This window comes from Gorilla gorilla, chromosome 1, assembly GCF_029281585.2.
Source record: "Gorilla gorilla gorilla isolate KB3781 chromosome 1, NHGRI_mGorGor1-v2.1_pri, whole genome shotgun sequence".
NCBI classification, from domain to species: domain Eukaryota; kingdom Metazoa; phylum Chordata; class Mammalia; order Primates; family Hominidae; genus Gorilla; species Gorilla gorilla.
Window position 1 is genome coordinate 8,422,967 of NC_073224.2, and position 25,754 is coordinate 8,448,720.

At 44.0% G+C, this 25,754-nt stretch overlaps 1 protein-coding gene across 3 annotated transcripts; it reads left to right on the plus strand.

Moving 5' to 3' along the window:
• ZNF695 (zinc finger protein 695) lies at window positions 1-25,663 on the plus strand. 3 transcript variants are annotated; one of them, XM_055380880.2, is made up of 4 exons: window positions 1-160; window positions 10,086-10,212; window positions 10,719-10,811; window positions 23,453-25,663. In XM_055380880.2, exons 1-4 carry the CDS (start codon window positions 158-160, stop codon window positions 24,739-24,741), a joined length of 1,512 nt encoding a protein of 503 aa, XP_055236855.2. In that variant the 5' UTR covers window positions 1-157; the 3' UTR covers window positions 24,742-25,663. The 3 variants fall into 3 exon arrangements, with proteins under 3 accessions (XP_055236855.2, XP_004028755.4, XP_018888152.1); XM_004028706.5 differs by having other exon boundaries at window positions 2-160; window positions 10,086-10,248; XM_019032607.4 differs by lacking the exon at window positions 23,453-25,663 and having other exon boundaries at window positions 8-160; window positions 10,719-10,825.
• Window positions 25,664-25,754: the final 91 nt, after the last annotated feature.

Genomic DNA, 25,754 nt, shown 5'->3' on the forward strand with positions numbered 1-25,754 from the left:
GGCGGGGCCTTTGTCTCCTTGCGGCGGGCGGGGTGCTGGGTTCCCCTCTGCTGCCTCTCGGAGAGTCCCGGGTGACTGCCGCAGGCTCCATCGCCCTGTGGCCTGCAGGTATTGCGAGATTTATAGGGAGGACGCTGGGACCCCCAAAAGCTGGGAAATGGTGAGTGTGCGGAGCAGGGTGTCCCGAGAAGGGAGAGGGGATGGTTGGAATCTGTTGGAATTGGCTGGAACCAGCGCTGGCGGCCCCGGGCCTCCCGGCGGTCGGCTCCGGAGTGTGCGGCCGAGTCCCGCTGGCGCAGCTCGGCCCTCAGTCCCGTCCCGCGCAGGTGGGGTCCGGGCCGGCAGCGGGATCCCGGCCGCTGGGTGACTGTCCCGTCTCTGCCTGGTGACTTCGGCACGGCCCAGAGCCCTCCCGGGGCAGCCCCGCACCCGCAGCGCCGCGTCTTCCCTGGATTGTGCTGTGATGACGGAGGGGTTGTCGGGAGAGTCCCGACTCCCGTGAAAGGTTCCTGGGTGGGAGGAGCTGTGGTCTGTGGGTTGCTTTCTCCTCTTTTTTTTTTTTTTTTTTTTTGAGACGGAGTCTCGCCCTGTCACCAGGCTGGAGTTCGGTGGCTCGATCTCGGCTCACCGCAACCTCTGCCTCCCAGGTTCAAGCGATTCTCCTGCCTCAGCCTCCCGAGTAGCTGGAATTACAGGCGCCCACCACCACGCCCAGCTAATTTTTGTGTTTTTATTAGAGACGGAGATTTCACCATGTTGGTCTCGATCTCTTGACCTCGTGATCCGCCCGCCTCGGCCTCCCAAAGTGCTGGGATTACAGGCGTGAGCCACCGCGCCCGGTCTTCTTTCTCCTCTTAAAAAAATAAACTGAAGCACCTTTGAAATGTTAAGGAGTTTATTCCAGCAAACAGTGATTTATGAATCTGGAAGCCCCTAGCCCTGGTTTGGGGCTAAACTTGAAGGGAAGTTCTTCATAAGGTGCACGAGGAAGCAACCACGTTTAATAATTGATCGGTTGCCATTATGCAGTCACCTTATTTGGACTGTCCAGGATGAAATTTCCTGATTATGTAATAAGAGATTTATTAGCATTTAGTGGTTGGTTAAGCCTACGTTTTGTTTTTCTCCAAGTTTGCAATTTACAAGAAATTCATCTAAGTTAGCTAGAATTCCTTAGATAGAATCCCAGGACATCAAAGCCACTCAGTCTAATTGTCTGCCATTTAATTATTCTAACACTCCACAGGGGAACTGGTTTTCCCAGCATTTTTCAAATGTATGGCAAGCAGGACCTCAAATCCAGGACTCTGTTCACCCAGCCTAACTGTTGTAGGGCCTGAAGGAAATCTTGTTTCCAGTTTCTTCTCTACATTCCCAAATGCTAACTTTGTCTCTCCAAACACAACATTATCAACTATTTGTTCTTTTTATTTATTTATTTATTTTGAGACGAAGTCTCACTCTGTTGCCCAATGCTAAGCTGAAGTGCAGTGGCACAATCTGGGCTCACTGCAACCTCCACCTCCCAGGTTCAAGCATTTCTCCTGCGTCAGCCTCCTGAGTAGCTGGGAATACAGGCAGGTGCCACCATGCCCGGCTAATTTTTGTATTTTTAGTAGAGATGGGGTTTCATTATGTTGGCCAGGCTGGTCTCGAACTCCTGACATCGTGATCCGCCCGCCTCAGCCTCCCAAAGTGCTGGGATTACACGCATGAGCCACCGCGCCTGGCCTATTTGTCCTTTATTTGCTTTTCAAACAGATGCAAGATTTTAACGGTTCTTTTTTGTTTTTTTCACAGTGCAATGAATGGGCTTTTTTTTTTTTTCTTTTTTTTTTTTGAGACAGAGTCTCGCTGTGTCGCCCAGGCTGGAGTGCAATGGTGCAATCTTGGCTCACAGCAACCTCTGCCTCCCGGGTTCAAGCAATACTCCTGTCTCAGCCTCCCGAGTAGCTGGGACCACAGGCGTGTGCCACCATGCCTGGCTAATTTTTGGCATTTTTTGTAGAGACGGGATTTCACCCTGTTAGCCAGGATGATCTCGACCTGACCTTGTGATCCTCCTGCCTTGGCCTCCCAAAGTGCTGGGATTACAGGCTTGAGCCACCGTGCCCAGCCATGAGTGGCTTTTTAAAAAATATTTTCTTTCTGTTCTGAACATTTCACATGAGAAGAAAGCAGAGAATAATCACTTGATACTCTGCTGTAAAATCTTTGCTCAGCCAGTGTCCTGGACAGTTTCCTTGATGTTTTCTGTTCATAGTTGGAGGTCTTAGATTTAAGTCTTTAATCCATTTTGATTTGATTTTTTGTATATGCCTAGAGGCGGGGGCCAAGTTTTTTTGTTGTTGTTTTTTATCGGGTTTTTTTGTTTGTTTTGTTTTGTTTTGAGACAGTCTCACTCTGTCATCCCCTGGGCTCAGGCTATTCTCGTGCCTCAGCCTCCCAAGTAAACTGGGACCACAGGTGCAGGCCACCACAGCTAGCTAACTTTTGTATTTTAATAGAGACAGGGTTTCACTATGTTGGCCAGGCTGGTCGGACTCCTTGGCCAGGCTGGTCTCAAACTCCTGGCCTCAAGTGACCCTGCTGCTTTGGCCTCCCACAGTGCTGAGATTACATGCATGAGCCACCACACCCGGCCAAGGGGTCAAGTTTTATTCTTCTGCATATGAATACCCATTTTTCCCAGCACAACTTATTGAGAGACTGTTGTTTCCCCCAAAGTATCTTCTTGGTGCCTCTGTCACAAATTAATTTGCTGTAGATGTATGGATTTTTTTCTTGGTTCTTTATTTTGTTCCATTGAGCTATGTGTCTTGTTTTATGCTAGTACCATGCTGTTTTTGTTGCTATAGCTCTGTAATGTAATCTGAAGTCAAGTAGAGTAATTCTTCCAGTTTTTTCCTTTTTGCTCAGGATGGCTTTGGCTATTCTTAGTCTTTTGTGGTTCCAAAAAAATTTTAGGCTTAGTTTTTCTGTTTCTCTGAAGAATGTCATTGGTATTTTGGTAGGTATTACACAGAGTTTATAGATTGCTTTGGGGAGTTACAGACATTTTAACAGTAACATTTTAACAGTCTTCCAATCCATGAACACAGAATATATTTCTGTTATTTTGTGTGCTCTTCAATTTCTTTCATCAATGGTTTATAGTTTCTGTTGTTGAAATCTTTCACTTCTTTGGTTAAGTTTATTCCTAGGTATTTTATTTGTTGCTATTGTAAGTGGGATTACTTTCTTCATTTCTTTTTCAGATTGTTTGCTCTTGGCATATAAAAATACTACTGATTATTGTATGTTAGTATTGTATCCTATCACTTTACCAAATCTGCTTTTCAGTTTGAATAGTTTTTTGGTAGAGTCTTTAGGTTTTTCCAAGTGGAAGATCATATCATTTGCAAACAAGGATAATTTGACTTCTTCCTTTCGAATTTGGAGAGCTTTATTTTGTTCTTTTGTCTGTTCTAGTTAGGACTTCCAGTACTAAGTTGAGTAACTGGTGAAAGTTGGCATCCTTTTCTTGTTCCACATCTTAGAGGTATAGCTGTCAGTTTTTCCTCCTTCAGTATACTAGCTGTGGGTCTGTCATGTATTATTTTACTGTGTATGCTCCTTTTTTTTTATTTTTTTATTTTTTATTTATTTTTTATTTTTTATTGATCATTCTTGGGTGTTTCTCGCAGAGGGGGACTTGGCAGGGTCACAGGACAACAGTGGAGGGAAGGTCAGCAGATAAACAAGTGAGCAAAGTTCTCTGGTTTTCCTAGGCAGAGGACCCTGCGGCCTTCCGCAGTGTTTGTGTCCCTGGGTACTTGAGATTAGGGAGTGGTGATGACTCTTAACGAGCATGCTGCCTTCAAGCATCTGTTTAACAAAGCACATCCTGCACCGCCCTCAATCCATTCAACCCCGAGTGGACACAGCACATGTTCCACAGAGCACAGGGTTGGGGGTAAGGTCACAGATCAACAGGATCCCAAGGCAGAAGAATTTTTCTTAGTACAGAACAAAATGAAAAGTCTCCCATGTCTACCTCTTTCTACACAGACACGGCAACCATCCGATTTCTCAATCTTTTCCCCACCTTTCCCCCCTTTCTATTCCACAAAACCGCCATTGTCATCCTGGCCCGTTCTCAATGAGCTGTTGGGTACACCTCCCAGACGGGGTGGTGGCCGGGCAGAGGGGCTCCTCACCTCCCAGTAGGGGCGGCCGGGCAGAGGTGCCCCTCACCTCCCGGACAGGGCGGCTGGCTGGGCGGGGGGCTGACCCCCCCACCTCCGTCCTGGATGGGGCGGCTGGCCGGGCAGAGGGACACCTCACTTCCCAGTAGGGGCGGCCGGGCAGAGGTTCCCCTCACCTCCCGGACGGGGCGGCTGGCCAGGCGGGGGGCTGAACCCCCCACCTCCCTTCTGGGCGGGGTGGCTGGCCGGGCGGGGGGCTGACCCCCCCACCTCCCTCCCGGACAGAGCGGCTGGCCGGGCAGAGGGGCTCCTCACTTCCCAGTAGGGGCGGCCAGGCAGAGGCGCCCTTCACCTCCCAGACGGGGCGGCTGGCCAGGCGGGGGGCTAACCCCCCCACCTCCCTCCCGGATGGGGCGGCTGGCCAGGCGGGGGGCTGACCCCCCCACCTCCCTTCTGGGTGGGGCGGCTGGCTGGGCGGGGGGCTGACCCCCCCACCTCCCTCCTGGACGGAGCGGCTGGCCGGGCAGAGGGGCTCCTCACTTCCCAGTAGGAGCGGCCGGGCAGAGGCGCCCCTCACCTCCCGGACAGGGCGGCTGGCCGGGCGGGGGACTGATCCCCCCACCTCCCTCCTGGACGGGGCGGCTGGCCGGGCGGGGGGCTGACCCCCCCACCTCCCTCCCGGACAGGGTGGCTGCCAGGCGGAGACGCTCCTCACTTCCCAGATGGGGTGGCTGCTGGGTGGAGGGGCTCCTCACTTCTCAGATGGGATGGCTGCCAGGCAGAGGGTCTCCTCACTTCTCAGACGGGGCGGCGGGGCAGAGACGTTCCTCACATCCCGGAGGGGGCGGCAGGGCAGAGGTGCTCCCCTCATCTCAGACGATGGGCGGCGGGGCAGAGACGTTCCTCACTTCCCAGATGTGATGGCGGCCGGGAAGAGGCGCTCCTCACTTCCTAGATGGGATGGTGGCCGGGCAGAGACGCTCCTCACTTTCCAGACTGGGCAGCCAGGCAGAGGGGCTCCTCACATCCCAGACGATGGGCGGCCAGGCGGAGACGCTCCTCACTTCCCAGACGGGGTGGCGTCCGGGCAGAGGCTGCAATCTCGGCACTTTGGGGGGCCAAGGCAGGCGGCTGGGAGGTGGTTGTAGCGAGCCGAGATCACGCCACTGCACTCCAGCATGGGCGCCATTGAGCACCAAGTTAACGAGACTCCGTCTGCAATCCCGGCAACTCGGGAGGCCAAGGCTGGCAGATCACTCGCGGTTAGGAGCTGGAGACCAGCCCGGCCGACACAGCGAAACCCCGTCTCCACCAAAAAAATACGAAAACCAGTCAGGCGTGGCGGCGCGTGCCTGCAATCGCAGGCACTCGGCAGGCTGAGGCAGGAGAATCAGGCAGGGAGGTTGCAGTGAGCTGAGATGGCAGCAGTACCGTCCAGCTTCGGCTCGGCATCAGAGGGAGACCGTGGAAAGAGAGGGAGAGGGAGACCGTGGGGAGAGGGAGAGGGAGAGGGAGAGGGAGAGGGACAGGGCCAAAGCCAAATAGCCTAATTTTTAAGTGACCTGTATGCTCCTTTTATACTCAGTTTTTTGAGGGTTTTTTTTTTAAATCATTGAAGGATGTTGAATTTTATGAAATTCTTTTTCGGCATCAGTTGAAATGATCATATGGTTTTTCTCCTTCATTCTGTTAATATGATGTGTTACACGGATTGATTTACATATGATGAACCATCCTTGCATCCCTGGGATAAATCCCACTTGGTCATCATGGGTGATCTTTTTTGTTGTTGTTCTTTTTGAGATGGAGTCTCGCTCTCTTGCCCAGGCTGGAGTGCAGTGGTGCAATCTCAGCTCACTGCAACCTCCGCCCTCTGGGTTCAATGATTTTCTTGCCTCAGCCTCCCGCATAGCTGGGATTACAGGCGCCTGCCACCACACCTGGCTAATTTTTGTATTTTAGTAGAGACAGGGTTTCACCATGTTGGCCAGGCTGGTCTCAAACTCCTAACCCCAGGTGATCCGCCCGCCTTGGCCTCCCAAAGTGCTGGGATTACAGGCGTGAGCCACATGCCCAGCCCTAAGAAAAAATTTTTACTGTCATTCAAATACTAAGAATTTATGGATACACATTTTTAGAAATATAGTTCTAATGAAACAGTGTTTCAGTGTGGAACATAACGTATTTACCAACATCTAAATATATTTTGTTTTTCTGAAATAAAAAGCCCAAAGTATGTAAGATGAACTCGTATTTAGTAACTAAATGTCTTAGCATTACATCTTATTTGGAAATGATCTGGATATTTAATGAATATCCATCACTGAATTTAGTTTACCAAAACTATAAAGATAGAGAAACTTTTTCCCCTATAATTTATTTACAATTTATTTATTTTTTCTTTTCCAATGTTTATTTTAGATTCAGGGAGTATGTGTGCAGGTTTGTTATATTGGCAAATTTTGTTTCATGGTTGTTTGGTGCACAAATTATTTATTTCATTATGCAGATAATGAGCATAATAGCCAACAGGTAGTTTCTACTCTTGCCTTCCTTCTACTCTAAAGTCGGCCCTAGTGTCTTTTGTTCCCTCTTTGTGTCCATGTTTACTCAATATTTAGCTCCCACATATAAGAGAGAACATGCGGTATTTGGTTCTCTGTTCTGTATTAATTAAATTATCCAGCAGCATTCATGTTGCTGCAAAGAACATGATTTTGTGTTTGTTATAGCTGCATATCATTCCCTGGTGTTCATGTATGTCATTTTATTTATTTAGTCCATTGTCGATGGGCAGGTAGGTTGACTCCATGTCTTTGCTATTGTGAAAAGGCTACAGTGAACATACACATGCATGTGTCTTTATTGGAGAATGATTTATACTTCTTTGGGTATATACCGTGTAATGGGATTGCTGGGTCGAATGGCAGCCCTGTTTTAAGTTCTTTCAGAAATCTCCAAAATGCTTTCCACAGTGGCTAATTTATGTTTTCACCAGCAGTGTATAGGCATTCCTTTGTTTCTGCAACCTCGTCAGCATGTGTTATTTTTTGACTTTCTAATTATAACCATTTTGAATGGTGTAATAGAGCATCATTGTAGTTTTGTGTTGCATTTCTCTGATGATTAGTGATGTCGAACATTTTTCCATATGCATATTGGCCATGTGCTTATCTTCTTTTGAGAAATGTCCCTTCAAGTCCTTTGCCGCCCCCCCCCCCCTTTTTATTTTGAGACGGAGTCTCACTCTTTCACCCAGGCTGGAGTGCAGTGACATGATCTCAGCTCACTGCAACCTCCGCCCCCTGGGTTCAAGTGATTTTCCTGCTTCAGCTTCCCAAGCTGGGATCACAGGCATGCACCACCACACCCTGCTAATTTTTGTATTTTTAGTTGAGACGGGGTTTCGCCATGTTGGCCAGGCTGGTCTCGAACTCCTGACCTCAGGTGACCTGCCTGTATCAGCTTCCCAAAGTGCTGGGATTACATGCGGGAGCCACCACGCCCGGCCTTGGTTATTTCTTTTCTTCTGCTAGCTTTGAGGTTGGTATGCTGTTGGTTTTCTAGTTCATCTAGGTCTGACCTTAGGAGGTTAATATGAGATTTTTCTAACTTTTTGAACTGGGCATTTAGCACTATAAACTTTTCTCTTAACATTGCTTTAGCTCTGTCCAAGAGATTCTGGGATGCTGTATCTTTTTTTTTATTAGTTTCAAATAATTTCTTCATTTCTGCCTTAATTTCATTATTTACCCAGTCATTCAGAAGCCGGTTGTTTAATTTTCTTGTAACTGTATGGTTTTCAGAGATATTCCTGATACTGAGTTCTGTTTTTATTTAACTGTGGTCTTGACAGTGTGGTTGATGTGATAACAGGTTTTTTTTTTAATTTGTTGGTAATCGTTTTATGGCCAAGCATGTGGTTGATTTGAAAATATATGCCATGTGCAGATGAGAAGAATGGAGTGTTCTGTAGATGTGTATTACGTCCATTTGTTGAGGTGTTGAGTTCAGGTCCCTATCTTTGTTAGTTTTCTGCCTTGATGATCTAATACTGTCAGTGGAATGTTAAAGTCTTCTACTAATATTGTATGGTTATCTGTGTCTGTTCATAGGTCTCTAAGAAATAGTTTTATGAATCTGGGTGCTTCAATGTTGGTTGCATATATATTTAGAATAGTTAAGTTTTCTGATTTTATTGAACATTTTATCACTATGCAATGCCCTTCTTTCTTTTTTTTTGTTTCTTTTCTTTTTTTTTTTTTTTTTTTTTTGAGACGAAGTCTTGCTCTGTTGCCCAGGCTGGAGTGCAGTGGCATGATCTCAGCTCACTGCAACCTCAGCCTCCTGGGTTCAAGTGATTCTCGTGCCTCAGCCTCCCGAGTAGCTGGGATTACAGGCACCCGCCACCACGCCTAGCAAATTTTTTGTAGTTTTAGTAGAGATGGGGTTTCACTGTGTTGGCCAGGCTGGTCTCAAACTCCTGACCTCAAGTGATCTGCCTGCCTTGACCTCCCAAAGTGCTGCGATTACAGCTGTGAGCCACCACGCCCGGCTCCTTTTCTTTCTTTTTAAAAACAGAGACAGGGTCTTGGTATGTTGCCCAGGCTGGTCTTGAAATCCTAGGTTCAAGTGAGTCTCCCACTTTGGCCTCCCAAAGTGCTGATTACAGGCATTAGCCTCTGCTCCTGGCCTGTCTTTTTTCATTATTGTTGGTTTAAAGTTTGTTTTGTCTGAAATAAGAATAGTTCGTTTTTCTTTTCTGATTGCTCGACAGATTTTTCTCCTTCTGGTTACTTTTAGCCTGTGGGTGTCACTGTATGTGACATGGGTTTCTGGAAGACCATAGAGTTGGGTCTTCTTTCTTTATGCAACTAGCACTCTGCTTTTTAAGTGGGGCATGTAGCCTGTTTACATTCAAAGTTAATACTGATATGTGGTGTTTTTGGTAGAAACAGGGTCTCACTATTTTGCCTAGGCTGGCCTTGAACTCCTGGGCTCAAGCAATTCTCATGCCTCATCCTCCCAAAGTGCTGGAGTTGATATGTGTGAGCCACCATACCTGGCCTTGATATGTGTGGATTTGATCTTGTCATTGCGTTGTTAGCTGGTTGTTATGTAGACTTGTTTGTGTGGTTGCTTTATAGTGTAAATGGTCTGTGTGCTAGCCACTGCACCCGGCCCGTGCCTGCATTTTAACAAGATTCCTACTTCACTGACATACTTGTTAAAATTTGAGAAGTACCTTCTAACTCACCCTGACTTCTCCATATGAGAACAATACACAATTTATCCTGTATGATGTGAATATACCAGTGCTTGAGTTGATGCCCTTAATTTTATACTATATTATGCACAAAAGTAGACTACCTACACTGGTTTCATGGATCTTAAGCCATCTTCTTTCCTCAGAATACATTAGAGTGTGTATATATATATATTTTTTAATTTATTTGTTTGTTTATTTATTTATTTTTGAGACAGAGTCTCGCTCTGTCACCCAGGCTGTAGTGCAGTGGTGTCATCTCGGCTCACTGCAACCTGGCTTCAAGCTACTCTCCTGCCTCAGCCTCCCAAGTAGCTGGGACTACAGGCATGTGCCACCACGCCCGGCTAATTTTTGTATTTTTAGCAGAGATGGGGTTTCACCGTGTTGGCCAGGCTGGTCTTGAATTCCTGACCTGGTGATCCGCCTGCCTCGGCCTCCCAAAGTGTTGGGATTACAGGTGTGAGCCACCGCGCCTGGCCTAGAGTATATTTCTGTGTTAAAAATTATCTTATTTGATAATTCTAGTCACTCATATAAGTCAGAGCCAGTTCTCTTCACTCTCTCTTCTTGCCTGTAGTCAAATTAAGAACTCTGCCATGGCCACTTGGTAAATATGTTTTCTTTTTCAGGGACTGTTGGCATTCAGGGATGTGGCTCTAGAATTCTCTCCAGAGGAGTGGGAATGCCTGGACCCAGCTCAGCAGAGTTTGTATAGGGATGTGATGTTAGAGAACTACAGAAACCTGATCTCCCTTGGTGAGGATAACTTCAATATGCAATTCCTATTTCACAGTAAGGATTTCATCTTTTCCTTTGTAGAATGTTTTCTGGGAGTTTCTGATTTGCATGAATGAGTTTCACATCACTGCTTTCAAGAAAACCTTGGGGATTTCTTGGTGTAGAAAACAAAACTTTCAAGATGTTTTGCCTTGACGTCAACCTTTATATTCAGCTGATGTATATCCTTGCTCTAGATTGGTGGTAATTCTAGAAATTCAGTAGTATAAAATATTGTTGCCTACACTTCAAAATCCAGTTTCCACCACCAATTTTTGATCCAGTTATTATAGTTCTTGGTAGCAGGGCTAAGGACTCACAAATTTAAAATACTTCCTACATATATTAAAGGTTCTGTCAGAAAACAGTATTTTGGAGTTAATTTTCTAGGATCTAATGTGACGTTTTCTCTTCTCTACTGAGCATAGTAAAAGGTGATTAAAGAATCCCTGCAAGAATCATGCACCTTTTTTCTAATAAAACAGGTCTTGCTATGTCTAAGCCAGAACTGATCATCTGTCTGGAGGCAAGGAAAGAGCCCTGGAATATGAACACAGAGAAGACAGCCAAACACTCAGGTAGGTGGGAGTGAATGAAGCAAACATAGGTAAGGGGTCCGAGGATCAAGGAAGAAGCCAGACTTTAAATTGTGGTTTGGGAAGCTCTACTCCCATGGAAATGGCTTCTGAGAAGCCTGGGTTTCTTTCTCTTGCTCCCACATAGGGGCATCTTCTATCTCATGCTGTTAAGTTGTCTAAGGACTGTATTTCCCTTCAGTCATTTTCCTTCAAGTTTACAGTGAGCGTCACAATCATCTTCATAGTTTATAGGGGACTGCATGATCTGACTGCTCTTGCATTGCTTTTGGGGACATGGGACTGTCTGCGTATTTTTGAGGAACTCTGTGCTCATATATATATATATATTTGTTTTCTTGAGACAGAGTCTCATTCTGTCGCCCAGGCTGGAGTGCAGTGGCACAATCTCGGCTCACTACAAGCCCCACCTCCTGGGTTCAAGCGATTCCCCTGCCTCAGTCTCCCCAGTAGCTGGGACTACAGGCACACGCCACCACACCCAGCCAATTTATTTTGTACTTTAGTAGAGACGGGGTTTCACCATGTTAGCCCATATGGTCTCAATCTCCTGACCTCATGATCCACCTGCCTTGGCCTCCCAAAGTGCTGGGATTACAGGTGTGAGCCACCGCACCCGGCCTAAAATATTTTTTAAGATCCTTTTTGCATTGCATGTGGAACATGTGAGAGTAGTGGTGATATTGGTATTTGGTTCAGAAATCCCAGAACACCACAAACGGATGTATGTTTTCTCCTTTATGACTTACCCTGTGGAGATTTCAAATGTGATTCTACAGAAATTGATAGTAATTTTATCAGAAGACTAAGCATCTCCCTAAATATAAGAAAATCTAATGTCATTTACTTAAAAATTTTCTTTCTTTTGTGTGAACTGAGATTTGTAATTTGAACCCTACGTGCCTAAATTTCTCGGCTGTTATATAGTTTAATATATCTACTCCCATCCTAGATTTCTTAAATATGCTGGGTCGTTGGGGAGTGTAGAACATTGTTGATTATATAGTAAACTCCCACTTGTTACCTTCCTTTAAAATAATTGTCATTTTATAATTTTCTCTTGTTTAGTATGAAACTTCATCGGTCTGTGTCATTTATATATGTGTGTGTGTATATATGTATGTGTATAATGTGGATTCTTTTACACAAATAAAAATTGGACAACTATTGTATGGTGTCATGGTTTGATATCTGTCTCTAGTGAAATGATTAATACAGTTAAGCTAATGAACACATCTGTCACTTCACATGGTTAGTTTTATGTTGAAAACACTTGTCTGCTGTGTTAACGCAAATTTTAAGCATACAAAATATTATTAACTGTACTCATGATGCTACTCATTAGATTTCCAAAGCTTATTTATTTTATAACTGAAAATTTGTGCCCTTTTAATACCATCTTCCATTTTCCTACCTCCTTGGCAATCACGTGTGTCTTCTGCTTCTAGGAGTCCAACCCTTTAAGATTGCTCATATGAGTGAGAAGAACAGGAAGTATTTGTTTTTCTGTGTTTGGCTTATTTCACTTAGCAACTTAGCATGTTGTTAGAATGGCAGGATTTCATTATGTGTATTGCTTAATAATACTCTATTGTGTATATGTAAAACATTTTCTTTATCCATTCAGCATTCACAAAGATTCACATTGTTTCTGTATCTTGGCAATTATGACTAATGCTGTAATGAACATGGGGATGCAGATATTTATTTGAGATACTGATTTTATTTCTATTGATTTTACACACACACACACACACACACACACACACACACACACACGTGAGATTGCTGTCTTGTATGGTAGTTCTTTTTTCTTTTTTTTTTTCTTGAGACAGAGTCTCGCTCTGTCGCCCAGCCTGGAGTGCAGTGGCACAATCTCAGCTCACTGCACCCTCCACCTCCCGGATTCAAGAGATTCTCCTGCCTCAGCCTCCCCGGTAGCAGGGATTACAGGTGCCCGCCACCACATCTGGCAAATTTTGGTATTTTGTATTTTTAGTAGAGATGGGGTTTCACCATGTTGGCCAGGCTGGTCTTGAACTCCTGACCTCAAGTGATCCGCCTGCCTCAGCCTCCCAAAGTGCTGGGATTATAGGCGTGAGCCACCGCACCTGGACTTTTTATTTATTTCTTTATTTTTTATAGAGATGGGTTCTCACTCCTGCCCAGGCTGGTCTCAAACTCCTGGCCTCAAGCAATCCTTCCACCTCGGCCTCTCAAAGTGGTGGGATTATAGGCATGAGCCACCACACATGAACAGTTTTTACTTATGTATTATAATTTTTATGAACATATTCATTTCTGTACACTTCAAGACATTATGGTGCAAAAGTGAATAATGCAACAATCACATTGTCAGTACATTTATCTATAAGTTTGTTTGCCTTTATAAATGTTACAGGCAAACAAACTTACAGATAAATCTACTTGCAGTAGACATGCCAGTACATTTTCTTTATGATGTGTGTGTGTATTTGCCTGGCCCTTTAGAAACACCATTCTATTTTTTAAGGATCTGTTTCAGATATCTCATATAAATGGATTTGTACAGTCTCTATCTTTTTGTGCCTGGGTTACTTCATTTAGCATGTCACCAAGATTTTCATTTTTAATTTTTAAGGGGACATAGTAGGTGTATATATTTATGGGGTACATGAGATACTTTGATACAGGCATGCAATGCATAATAATCACATCCGGACAAAGGGCTTTTCTTGAAGATTCATCTTTATTGTAGATTTTACCAGATTTCCTGCTTTTTAAAAGCTGAGTAATATTCCATTGTGGTTTTATTTATTTATTTTTTTGAGACATCTCAATTTCTTGGGCGTCTAAAGATCCATCTTTATTGTAGATTTTACCAGATTTCCTGCTTTTTAAAAGCTGAGTAATATTCCATTATTTGTGGGGTTGTTTTGTTTTGTTTTGTTTTTTGAGACATCTCGATTTCTTGGGCATCTGTGGTGCTAGTATGAGTTAATTTTGTTGCAAGGAGTCTCACTCTGTCGCCAAGGCTGGAGTGCATGGCCCGACCTCAGCTCACTGCAGCCTCCGCCTTCCAGCTTCAAGTGATCTCCCACCTCAGCCTCCTGGGTTGCTGGGACTACAGGCATGCACCACCACGCCTGGCTAATTTTCTTTTTTTTTTGTATTTTTAGTAGAGACGAGGTTTCGCCATGTTGGCCAGGCTGGTCTCAAACTCCTTACCTCAGGTGATCCACCTGCCTTGGCCTCCCAAAGTGCTGGGATTACAGGCACGGGCCACCACTGCCAGCCTATTTGTGTATTCTGAATTATATTTAACCATTCATTTGGTGAGGTAAGTTTGGGTTGTTTTCCCCTATCAGCTTTTGTGAATAATGTTGCAATAAATATGGGCATGCAAAGAACTCTTCATGTGACCATATATGTGGAGGTTTGTTTCTGTGTTTTCTATTCTGTTTCATTGACCTAACTGTCTGCCTTTATGCCAATACCAAACTGTTTTAATTACCGCAGCTTCATAATTTTTTTTTTTTTTTGAGACAGAGTCTCAGCTCTGTCACCCAGGTTGGAATGCAGTGGTGCAATCTCGGCTCACTGCAAACTGCGTCCCGGGTTCAGGTCATTCTCCTGCCTCAGCCTCCTGAGTAGCTGAGATTATAGGCATGTGCCACCATGTCTTTTTAGTAGAGACGGGGTTTCACCATGTTGGCCAAGCTCGTCTTTAACTCATAACCTCAGGTGATCCACCCACCTCAGCCTCCCAAGGTGCTGGGATTACAGGCATGAGCCACTGTGCCTGGCCATAATGTATTTTAAAATCAGAAAGTATGATACCTGCAACATTGTTCTTCTTTGTGGAGATTGTTGCGCTCTTCATGGTTCCTTCACGCGCTGTGTAATTTTATTTTATTTTATTTTATTGTATTTTATTTTTTATTTTATTTTTTATTGATCATTCTTGGGTGTTTCTCGCAGAGGGGGATTTGGCAGGGTCATAGGACAATAGTGGAAGGAAGGTCAGCAGATAAACAAGTGAACAAAGGTCTCTGGTTTTCCTAGGCAGTGTGTTTGTGTCCCTGGGTACTTGAGATTAGGGAGTGGTGATGACTCTTAACGAGCATGCTGCCTTCAAGCATCTGTTTAACAAAGCACATCTTGCACCGCCCTTAATCCATTTAACCCTGAGTGGACACAGCACATGTTTCAGAGAGCACAGGGTTGGGGGTAAGGTCATAGATCAACAGGATCCCAAGGCAGAAGAATTTTTCTTAGTACAGAACAAAATGAAAAGTCTCCCATGTCTACTTCTTTCTACACAGACACAGCAACCATCCAATTTCTCAATCTTTTCCCCACATTTCCCCCCTTTCTATTTCCACAAAACCGCCATTGTCATCCTGGCCCGTTCTCAATGAGCTGTTGGGTACACCTCCCAGACGGGGTGGTGGCCGGGCAGAGGGGCTCCTCACTTCCCAGCAGGGGCGGCTGGGCAGAGGCACCACTCACCTCCCGGATGGGGTGGCTGGCTGGGCGGGGGGCTGACCCCCCCACCTCCCTCCCGGACAGGGCGGCTGGCCGGGCAGAGGGGCTCCTCACTTCCCAGTAGGGGTGGCCGGGCAGAGGCGCCCCTCACCTCCCGGATGGGGTGGCTGGCCGGGCGGGGGGCTGACCCCCCCACCTCCCTCCCGGACGGGGTGGCTGCTGGGCGGAGACACTCCTCACTTCCCAGATGCGGTGGCAGCCTGGCAGAGGGGCTCCTCACTTCTCAGACGGGGCGGCTGCCGGGCGGAGGGGCTCCTCACTTCTCAGACAGGGCGGTTGCCAGGTGGAGGGTCTCCTCACTTCTCAGACGGGGCGGCGGGGCAGAGGAACTCCTCACATCCCAGACGGGGCGGCGGGGCAGAAGTGCTCCCCACATCTCAGACGATGGGCAGCCGGGCAGAGACGCTCCTCACTTCCTAGGTGGGATGGCGGCTGGGCAGAGATGCTCCTCACTTTCCAGACTGGGCAGCCAGGCAGAGGGGCTCCTCACGTCCCAGACGATGGGCGGCCAGGCAGAGACGCTCCTCACTTCCCAGACGGGGTGGCGTCCGGGCAGAGGCTGCAATCTCGGCACTTTGGGGGGCCAAGGCAGGCGGCTGGGAGGTGGAGGTTGTAGCGAGCCGAGATCACGCCACTGCACTCCAGCCTGGGCGCCATTGAGCACTGAGTTAACGAGACTCCGTCTGCACTCCCGGCACCTCGGGAGGCCAAGGCTGGCAGATCACTCGCGGTTAGGAGCTGGAGACCAGCCCGGCCAACACAGCGAAACCCCGTCTCCACCAAAAAAATACGAAAGCCAGTCAGGCGTGGCGGCGCGCGCCTGGAATCGCAGGCACTCGGCAGGCTGAGGCAGGAGAATCACGCAGGGAAGTTGCAGTGAGCCGAGATGGCAGCAGCACAGTCCAGCTTCGGTTCGGCATGAGAGGGAGACCATGGAAAGAGAGGGAGAGGGTTCGGCATGAGAGGGAGACTGTGGAAAGGGGAGAGGGAGAGGGAGAGGGAGAGCGCGCTGTGTAATTTTAGGGTTGCCTTTTCTATTTCTGCAAAAACGAAATTGTGAACTTGAGAGGATTGCACTGAATCTGTAGGTCACTTGGGTGATATGAACATCTTCGTAATATTAAGTCTTCTAGCCCATGAAGAACATGCTCAAGTGCGTGTTGTTGAACTTCCGTATATTTGTGAATGTTTAGTTTTCTTTCTGTTACTGATTTCTTGTTTTATTCCATTTTGGTCATAAATAATAATCTATAAGATTTTAATTTTTAAAAATCGGTTAAGACTTGTTTTGTGGCCTGACAGGTGGTCTGTCAAGGAGAATGTTTTCTGAGCTGTTGACAATATCGTGGATTCTGTTGTTTAGGGTGTTCTCTAGAGGTCTGTTGGTTGTCACTGTTTTATAGTGCTTTCAAGTCCCCCGTTCCCTGTGTACTTGTTGCTTCATTTCTGTAAATATTTGCTTTATATATTGTGAACCCTGGTGAGACACAGATGTAGACATAAATACACAGACATACATTTGTCATAGGCTTTCTGTGAACAAAACCTTTTATTATTTATTGTCTTTTTTGCCTCCTGTGAGTTGTTCGTGTTTTTTGTTTGTTTGTTTTTTGTTTTTTGTTTTTGTTTTTGTTTTTGAAACGGAGTCTTGCTCTGTCGCCCAGGCTGAAGTGCAGTGGGGCTATCTTGGCTCACTGCAAGCTCTGCCTCCCGGGTTCACGCCATTCTCCTGCCTCAGCCTCCCGAGTAGCTGGGACTACAGACGCCCTCCACCATGCCCGGCTAATTTTTTGTAATTTTAATAGAGATGGGGTTTCACCATGTTAGCCAGAATGGTCTCTATCTCCTGACCTTGTGATCCGCCTGCCTCAGCCTCCCAAAGTGCTGGGGTTACAGGCACGTGCCACCACGCCCAGCTAATTTTCGTATTTTTAGTACAGACGGGGTTTTGCCATGTTGGCCAGGCTGGTCTCGAACTCCTGACCTCAGGTGGTCTGCCCACCTCAGCCTCCCAAAGTGCTGGGATTTCAGGTGTGAGCCACTGCGTCCGGCCACAACAATATATTTTAAACTGGTAATGTCTTCAGTCACATACAAATTTTTTTTCTCAGTACATCTGCCCTGAACTTTAGGTTACTGATGTCATTGATCATATCTTTTTATATGAACAGATGTTTATAATTATGTTTACGCTTTTGTTCCTCCGCCGCCCAGGTTCAAGTGATTCTTGTGCCTCAGGCTCCCTATAGCTGGGACTACAGGTTTGTGCCATCACGCCCAGCTAATTTTTTTGTATTTTTAGTAGAGATGGGGTTTCACCATGTTGGCTAGGCTGGTCCTGAACTCCCGACCTCAAGTGATCCGCCCACTTTGGCCTCCCAAAGTGCTGGGATTACAGGCGTGAGCCACCGCGCCCAGCCCCTTTAGCATTTCTTGAGTATAGGTCTACTGATGACTTTTTCAGCATTTGCTTACCTTATATTCTTGAGCTCCATAATTTCTATTTCTTTTTATACTTTTTATCTTTTTATTGATCTTCCATTTTCCTGATTTCATTTAGTTGTCTGTGTTCTTATTTCACTTATTAATGTTATTCACATGATTATTTTGAGTTTTTAAAGATAATTTATATATCTCTATTTCTTTAGGGTTGCTATCTGGATATTTATTTTTCCTTTTTGGGGCGTTAAGTACCCTGATACTTTGTATACATTGTAATCTTTTGTTCAGATTTGAAATTAACAAAAAGCCACCTGTTTCAATCTTTATAAAGTGGCGTTGTTCTGGGAAATTCTGACACCAATTGACCAGGCTAGAGATTATGGGAGCCTCTCAAACTTGTTCTTGGGATATGTCTTCTCTGGAATGGTGTTTCTTTTTTTGTTTGTTTGTTTGTTTGTTTTTTGAGACAAAGTCTCTCACTCTGTCTCCCAGGCTGGCGTTCAGTGCTGCAATCTCGGCTCACTGTATCCTCTGCCTCCCGGGTTCAAGCAATTCTCCTGCCTTAGCCTCCCAAGTAGCTGGGATTATAGGCACGTGCCACTATGCCTGGCTAATTTTTGTATTTTTAGTAGAGATGCGGTTTCACCATGTTGGCCAGGCTGGTCTTGAACATCTGACCTCGTGATCTGCCCACCTTGGCCTCCCAAAGGGCTAGGATTACTGGCATGAGCCACCGCACCTGGCTATTTTCTTAATTACAGAGGTTTTCACATGTTTCCTCTTAAGAGGCTGTAATCACTTGTTATATCTGTTGCCCATCTCTGGTACTGCAGTTTCTCATCTGCTATAACAACCATTTATTATTGGTCTCAACAGAACCAACCTGTTGGTCAAAGTATACCATCATTCCATTCAGTACCCCGTGTCATAGGAGACAGAAACCAGTCTTTTTCAAGCCCCCAAAAGTATGGACACATGTGCCACTATTTTCTTTATTTTCTGAGGGAGAAGTCGGAAGTTTACTCCTAAGGGCACCTACCTTATTGGAAAAAAGGAGGGGCTGTGGTGGGTAAATGGAACAAACTTTCCTTCCATTCTATGGGGCTTATGGCATTGTGCTCACCTGCAAACCCTTCATTGATTTTTAGAGTTCTCAGACAGGCTTTTTAAAAAATTTTAAAAAATTTGTGGGTACATAGTGTATATATTTATGAGGTACATAAGATATTTTGATACAAGCATGCAATGCAAAACAAGCATATCAGGGAAAATGGGGTGTCCATTCCCTCAAGCATTTATTTTTTGACTTACAGACAAATTATACTCTTTATTTTAAAATGTCCAGCTGAAATTATCTTTGACTATGGTCACCCTGTTGTGCTATTCAATAGTAGGTCTTTTTCATTCTTTTTAAGTAATTTCTTGCACCCATTAACCATCCCCACCTCCCCCACCCACTCACCCACTACCCTTTCCAGCCTCTCGTAACCAGTCTTCTACTCTCTATCTCCATGAGTTAAATGTTTGGACTTTTAGATTCCACAAATAAGTGAGAGCATGTAATGTTTGTCTTTCTGTGCCTGGCTTATTTTACTTAACGTGGTGACCTTCAGTTCCATCTATGTTGTTCCAAATGACAGGATCTCATCCTTTCTTAAGGCTGAATAGTACTCCATTGTCTATAAGTAGTACATTTTCTTTTTTTTTTTTAAGACAGAGCCTCGCTCTGTCACCCAGGCTGGAGTGCAGTGGCGTGATCTCGGCTCACTGCAAGCTCCGCCTCCCAGGTTGACGCTGTTCTCCCGTCTCAGCCTCCCGAGTAGCTGCGACTGCAGGTGCCTGCCACCACGCCCGGCTACACATTGTTAGCCAGGATGGTCTCAATCTTTTGACCTCGTGATCTTCCCACCTCGGCCTCCCAAAGTGCTGGGATTACGGTTGTGAGCCACCGCGCCCGACCTATAAGTAGTACGTTATCTTTATCCATTTGCCCATTGATGGATACTTAGGTTGCTTCCAAAGTCTGGCTGTTGTGAATAGTGCTGGAACAAATAGGGGTGCAGGTATCTTTGATATACCGATTTCCTTTCTTTGGCCTATACATATGCAGTGGGATTGCTGGATCATATGGTACCTCTATTTTTAGTGTTTTGAGAAACCTCCAAACTGTTCTTCATAGCGGTGGCACTAATTTAAATCCCCACAGTGTATGGGGTTTCTTTTTCTTTCCATCCTCACCAGCATTTGTTATTGCCTGGCTTTTGGATATAAGTGATTTTAACTGGGGTGAGATGATATCTCATTGTAGTTTTGATTTGCATTTCCCTGATGATCAGTGATGTTGACAACCTTTTCATATGCCTGTTTGCTATTTGTGTCTTGTTTTGAGAAATGTTTATTCACATCTCCTGACCATTTTCTGGCTCGGATTATTAGATTTTTTTCCTATAGAGTTGTTTGAGCTCCTTATAACTTCTGGTTGTTAATCTCTTGTCAAATGAGTAGTTTTCAGGTATTTACTCCTATTCTCTGAGTTGTCTGTTCACTTTGTTGATTGCATTCTTTGCTGTGCAGAAGCTTTTTAACTTGATATGTTCCCATTTGTCCATTTTTTTTGGTTGTCTGTGTTTGTGGGGTATTGCTCCAGAAATTTTTGCTTAGACTAATGTCTTAGAGGTTTTTCTCAATTTTGTTTAAGTTTTCAAAAAACTAATTTTTTGTTTCATTGATCTTTTGAATTGTTTTAAAATCTTAATTTCATTTATTTCTGCTCTGATCTTCATTATTTTTCTTCTACTAATTTTGGGTTTTGTTTGCACTTGCTTTTCTAGTTCTGAAAGATGCATTGTTGGATTGTTTAGTTGAAGTTTTCCCTCTTTTTTGATGTAGGCACTTGTAACTATAAACTTCCCTGTTCGTACTGCTTTTGCTGTATCCCATAGGTTTTGGTATATTTTGTTTCTGTTATCATTTGTCTCAAGAAATTTTAAATTTCCTCCTGAATTTCTTTTAATTCACTGGTCATTTGGGAGCGTATTGTTTATTTCCATGTATTTGTATAGTTTTGAAAATTCCTCTTTTCATTCTAGTTTTATTCCATTGTGGTCAGAGAAAATGCTTGGTACTATTTCCATTTTTTGGATGCTTTAAGACTTGTTTTGTGACCTAACATTTGGTCTATCCTTGAGAATGATCCATGTGCTGAGGAAAATAATGTGTATTCTGCAGCTGTTGTTGTATGAAACGTTCTGCAACTATCTATTAGATCCATTTGGCATATAGTGCAGATAAGTGCAATGTTTCTTTATTGATTTTCTGTCTAGTAGATTTGTCCAGTGCTGCAAATGAGGTCCTGAAGTATATAGTGGTTACTGTATTGGGGCCTCTCTTTAAAGTTCTAATAATATTTGCCTTATATATCTGGGTACTCTGGTGTTGGATAAATATATATTTACAATTGTTATATTCTCTTTCTGATTTTACTCTTCTATCATTATTTAATGACCTTCTTTTTCTCTTCTTATACTTTTGGTCTTGAAATCTGTTTTGACTGACACCAGTATAGTGACTCCTGCTCTTTTTTGTTTGTTTGTTTCTTTTTCATGAAATATCCTTTTCCATTCTTTTATTTTCAGACTATGTGTGTTTTTATAGGTAAAGTGTCTTTCTCTCTCTCTCTCTTCTTTTTCCTTCCTTTCTTTTCTTTCCTTCCTTTTCCTCTCTTCCTCCCTCCTTCCCCTTCTCCTTTTCCTTCCTTCCTTCCTTTCTTCCTTCCTTCGTTCCTTCTTCTCTCTCTTTCTCCCTTCCCTTCCCTTTCCCCTCGTTCATCTCTCTCTTCCTTTCCTTTCCTTTCCCTTTCCCCTTTCCACTTTCCCCTTTCTCCCTTTCTCCCTTTCTCCCTTTCGAGATGGGGTCTCACTGTGTCACCCAGGCTGAAGTGCAGTGGTGCAATCTTGGCTCACTGCAACCTCTGCCTCCCAGGCTCCAGCAATCCTCCCACCTCAGCCTCTCAGGTAGCTGGGACCACAGCCCAGCTAATTTTGTATTTTTGGTAGAGATGGGTTTCACCATGTTGCCTAGGCTGGTCTTGAACTCCTAAGCCCAAACGATCTGCTCGCCTCGGCCTCCCAAAGAGCTGGGATTACAGGTGTGAGCCACTGCACCTGGCCTCAAGTGTGTTTCTTAAAGGCAACAGGTCAGTGGGTCTTGTGTTTTCATCCATTCAGCCAGTCTATTTCTTTTGAATGGATAATTTACTCCATTTACATTCAATGTTGTTATTGGTAAGTAAGGCTTAATCCTGCCGTTTTGTTACTTGTTTACTGGTTGTTTAGTGGTCTTCTTCTTTCTTTCCTCTCTATGTTCCTTTAGTGAAGGTGATTTTCTCTGGTGATATGATTTAGTTTCCTGATTTTCATTTTTTGTGTATCCATTGTATGTTTTTTGGTTTGATGTATTTTAACGTGATAAGAACCTAACACTCTTTGCATAAAAAAGCAAGTGAAAAGAAAACTAATAAAAACTACGCCTTAGCTTAGTACTCCTGATTTTTAACTTTTTGCTGTTTCTTATTGTACTATGTTTTGAAAACTTGTTGTAGTTATCATTTTTGATTTGTTCATCATTTAATTTTTGTTTGTTTGTTTGACAAAGTTTCACTCTTGTTGCCCAGGCTGGAGTGCAATGCCACAATCTTGGCTCACCACAACCTCCACCTCCCGGGTTCAAGCGATTCTCCTGCCTCAGCCTCCCGAGTAGCTAGGATTACAGGCATGCACCACCACGCCCGATTAATGTCTTTTTTTTTTTTTTTTCTGAGACGGAGTCTCGCTTTGTTGCCCAGGCTGGAGTGCAGTGGCGCGATCTTGGCTCACTACAAGCTCCGCCTCCCAGGTTCACGCTATTCTCCTGCCTCAGCCTCCTGAGTAGCTGGGACTACAGGTGCCCGCCACCACGCCTGGCTAATTTTTTTTTGTATTTTTTAGTAGAGATGGGGTTTCACCATGTTGGCCAGGACAGTCTCGATCTCCTGACCTCGTGATCCACCTGCCTCGGCCTCCCAAAGTGCTGGGATTACAGGCGTGAGCCACCGCGCCCGGCCTAATGTCATATTTTTAGTAGAGATGGGATTTCTCTATGTTGGTCAGGCTGAACTTGAACTCCCGACCTCAGGTGATCTGCCTAATTAATGTTCTTTTCTGATTGAAGTACTCCTTTTATCATTTCTCGTAGGACAGGTCTGGTATTGATGAAATACCTCAGCTTTTGTTTGGCCATCCTTATTTCTCTTTATGTTTGAAGGATATTTTTGCTGGATATAATATTCTAGGGTAAAGGTTTTTTTTCTTTCAGCACTTTAAGTATGTCATACCACTCTCTCCTGGCCTGTAAGGTTTCCAGTGAAAAGTCTGTGGTGAGGCATACTGGAGCTTCATTGTATGTCATTTCTTTTTTTTCCCCCTTTGGCTGCTTTTAGGGTTCTCATAATGGCATTTTGTTTAGTATATTTTTGTTAGGATTATGACTATGCAGGAATAAGGGCCTGTGGTATTCATTATGCTATCTTGCTAATATGCTTGTATAATTTTATGCCTTAGATTTGTAAAGGATGCTATCTAGTAAGTGGAATAATTTGTTGTTTTTATTTTTTCCAGCTTCGTCTTCTTATCTTACTGAAGACATTTTGCCAGAGCAGGGCCTGCAAGTTTCATTCCAAAAAGTGATGCTGAGAAGATATGAAAGATGTTGTCTTGAGAAATTACGCTTAAGGAATGACTGGGAAATTGTGGGTGAGTGGAAAGGGCAGAAGGCAAGTTATAATGGACTTGACCTATGCTCAGCAACTACTCATAGCAAAAACTTTCAATGCAATAAATGTGTGAAAGGTTTTAGTAAATTTGCAAATCTAAATAAACGTAAGATAAGCCATGCTGGAGAAAAACCATTCAAATGCAAAGAATGTGGCAATGTCTCTTGCATGTCTTTAATAATGACTCAACAGCAGAGAATCCATATTGGAGAGAACCCCTACCAATGTAAAAAATGTGGCAAAGCCTTTAATGAGTGCTCATGCTTTACTGACTGTAAGAGAATTCATGTTGGAGAGAAACATTGCAAATGTGAAGAATATAATAACATTTTTAAGTCTTGCTCAAGTCTTGCTATTGTTGAGAAAAATCATACTGAAAAGAAAACCTACAGATGTGAAGAATGTGGCAAAGCTTTTAACCTGTGCTCAATTCTTACTAAACATAAGAAAATTCATACTGGAGAGAAACCATACAAATGTGAAGAATGTGGCAAATCCTTTAAGTTGTTCCCATACCTTACTCAACACAAGAGAATTCATAGTAGAGAGAAACCCTACAAGTGTGAAGAATGTGGCAAAGTCTTTAAATTGTTGTCATACCTTACTCAACATAGAAGAATTCATACTGGAAAGAAAACCTTCCAATGTGAAGAATGTGGAAAAGCCTTTAACCAGAGCTCACATCTGACTGAACATAGGAGAATTCATACTGGTGAGAAACCATACAAATGTGAGGAATGTGGCAAAGCTTTTACCTGGTTCTCATACCTTATTCAGCATAAGAGAATTCATACTGGGCAGAAACCCTACAAATGTGAGGAATGTGGCAAAGCTTTTACCTGGTTTTCATACCTTACTCAACATAAGAGAATTCATACTGGAGAGAAACCCTACAAATGTGATGAATGTGGCAAAGCTTTTAACTGGTTTTCATATCTTACTAATCATAAGAGAATTCATACTGGAGAGAAACCCTACAAATGTGAAGAATGTGGCAAAGCCTTCGGCCAGAGCTCACACCTTTCTAAACATAAGATAATTCATACCAGAGAGAAACCATACAAGTGTGAGGAATGTGGCAAAGCCTTTAACCACTCTGCACAACTTGCTGTACATGAGAAAACTCATACCTGAGAAAAACCCTACAAATCTAAACAATATGGCATAGTCTTTAATACCTATTCACAACTTTACAGCAGAACATTTTTACTGAATAAGAGTGTTACAAATGTAATGACTGTCAAAAGGCCATTTACAGTCTATAAGCCTTTGAGTGCACTAAAATGTTTAGGCTACGAACAATACAAATAGACCGGTTCAACACCTCCACTTATATCACAGCTCTTACTGTACACAGAAGAATTTATACTGGAGGGAAACCCTCCAGTTGCTCCAACTGTATTCAACTTCAAAGACTTTGTATTGGAGAGAAACCCTACAAATGTAATAAATGCAGAAAAAACATTTGTTCAAAAAATATAGCTTAGAAAACACCAGAGTGTTCACACTAAAAACCGTTTTACAGATGCAGTAAATGTGAAAAAATATCTAATCAAAAATTACATCAAAACACATCCAAGAATTCATAGTAAAAAGCACTAAGTCACTGACACTTTCAGACATTACTGTAAATCTGAGTGTTGGTTATAGAGAATAATTCAAAGTTAAGTTAAAATAAGTAGGAGATTCACCTTTTGGGGAATTTATAATTACATTTCAAGTATACCTTTTGGTGCCAGGCACAGTGGCTCTTTCCTATAATTGCTGCACTTTTGGATGCCGAGGTGGGGGGATTGCTTGAGCCCAGGAGTTTGGGACCAGGCTGGGCAACATGGCAAAACCTCATCTCTACAAAAAATAAAATAAAAGCCAGGCTTGGTGGCACATGCCTGTTGTCCCAGCTACTTGGAAGGCTCAGGTGGGAGGATTGCTTGAGCCTGGAGGTTGAGGATGCAGTGAGCTGCTATCTTGCAACTTCACTCCTGCCTGGGCAACAGAGCAAGACCCTGTCTCCATAATAATAATAACAACATAATAAAAAAGTATACTCGGTGCACTGAAAGAGTTTTAGCTTTTTTGAAAATCACGTATTTATGTAATTCAAGTCTTAAATCACTTGATACCATGCCTTCATTTCTAGTGTTTAT

What these genes read in the sequence shown, in the direction of transcription:
- ZNF695 (XM_004028706.5), top strand. An exon ending in TATGCAATTCCTATTTCACA is followed by an intron (nt 10,249 to 10,718) that starts GTAAGGATTTCA and finishes CTAATAAAACAG; the next exon opens with GTCTTGCTATGTCTAAGCCA. An exon ending in GAAGACAGCCAAACACTCAG is followed by an intron (nt 10,812 to 23,452) that starts GTAGGTGGGAGT and finishes TATTTTTTCCAG; the next exon opens with CTTCGTCTTCTTATCTTACT.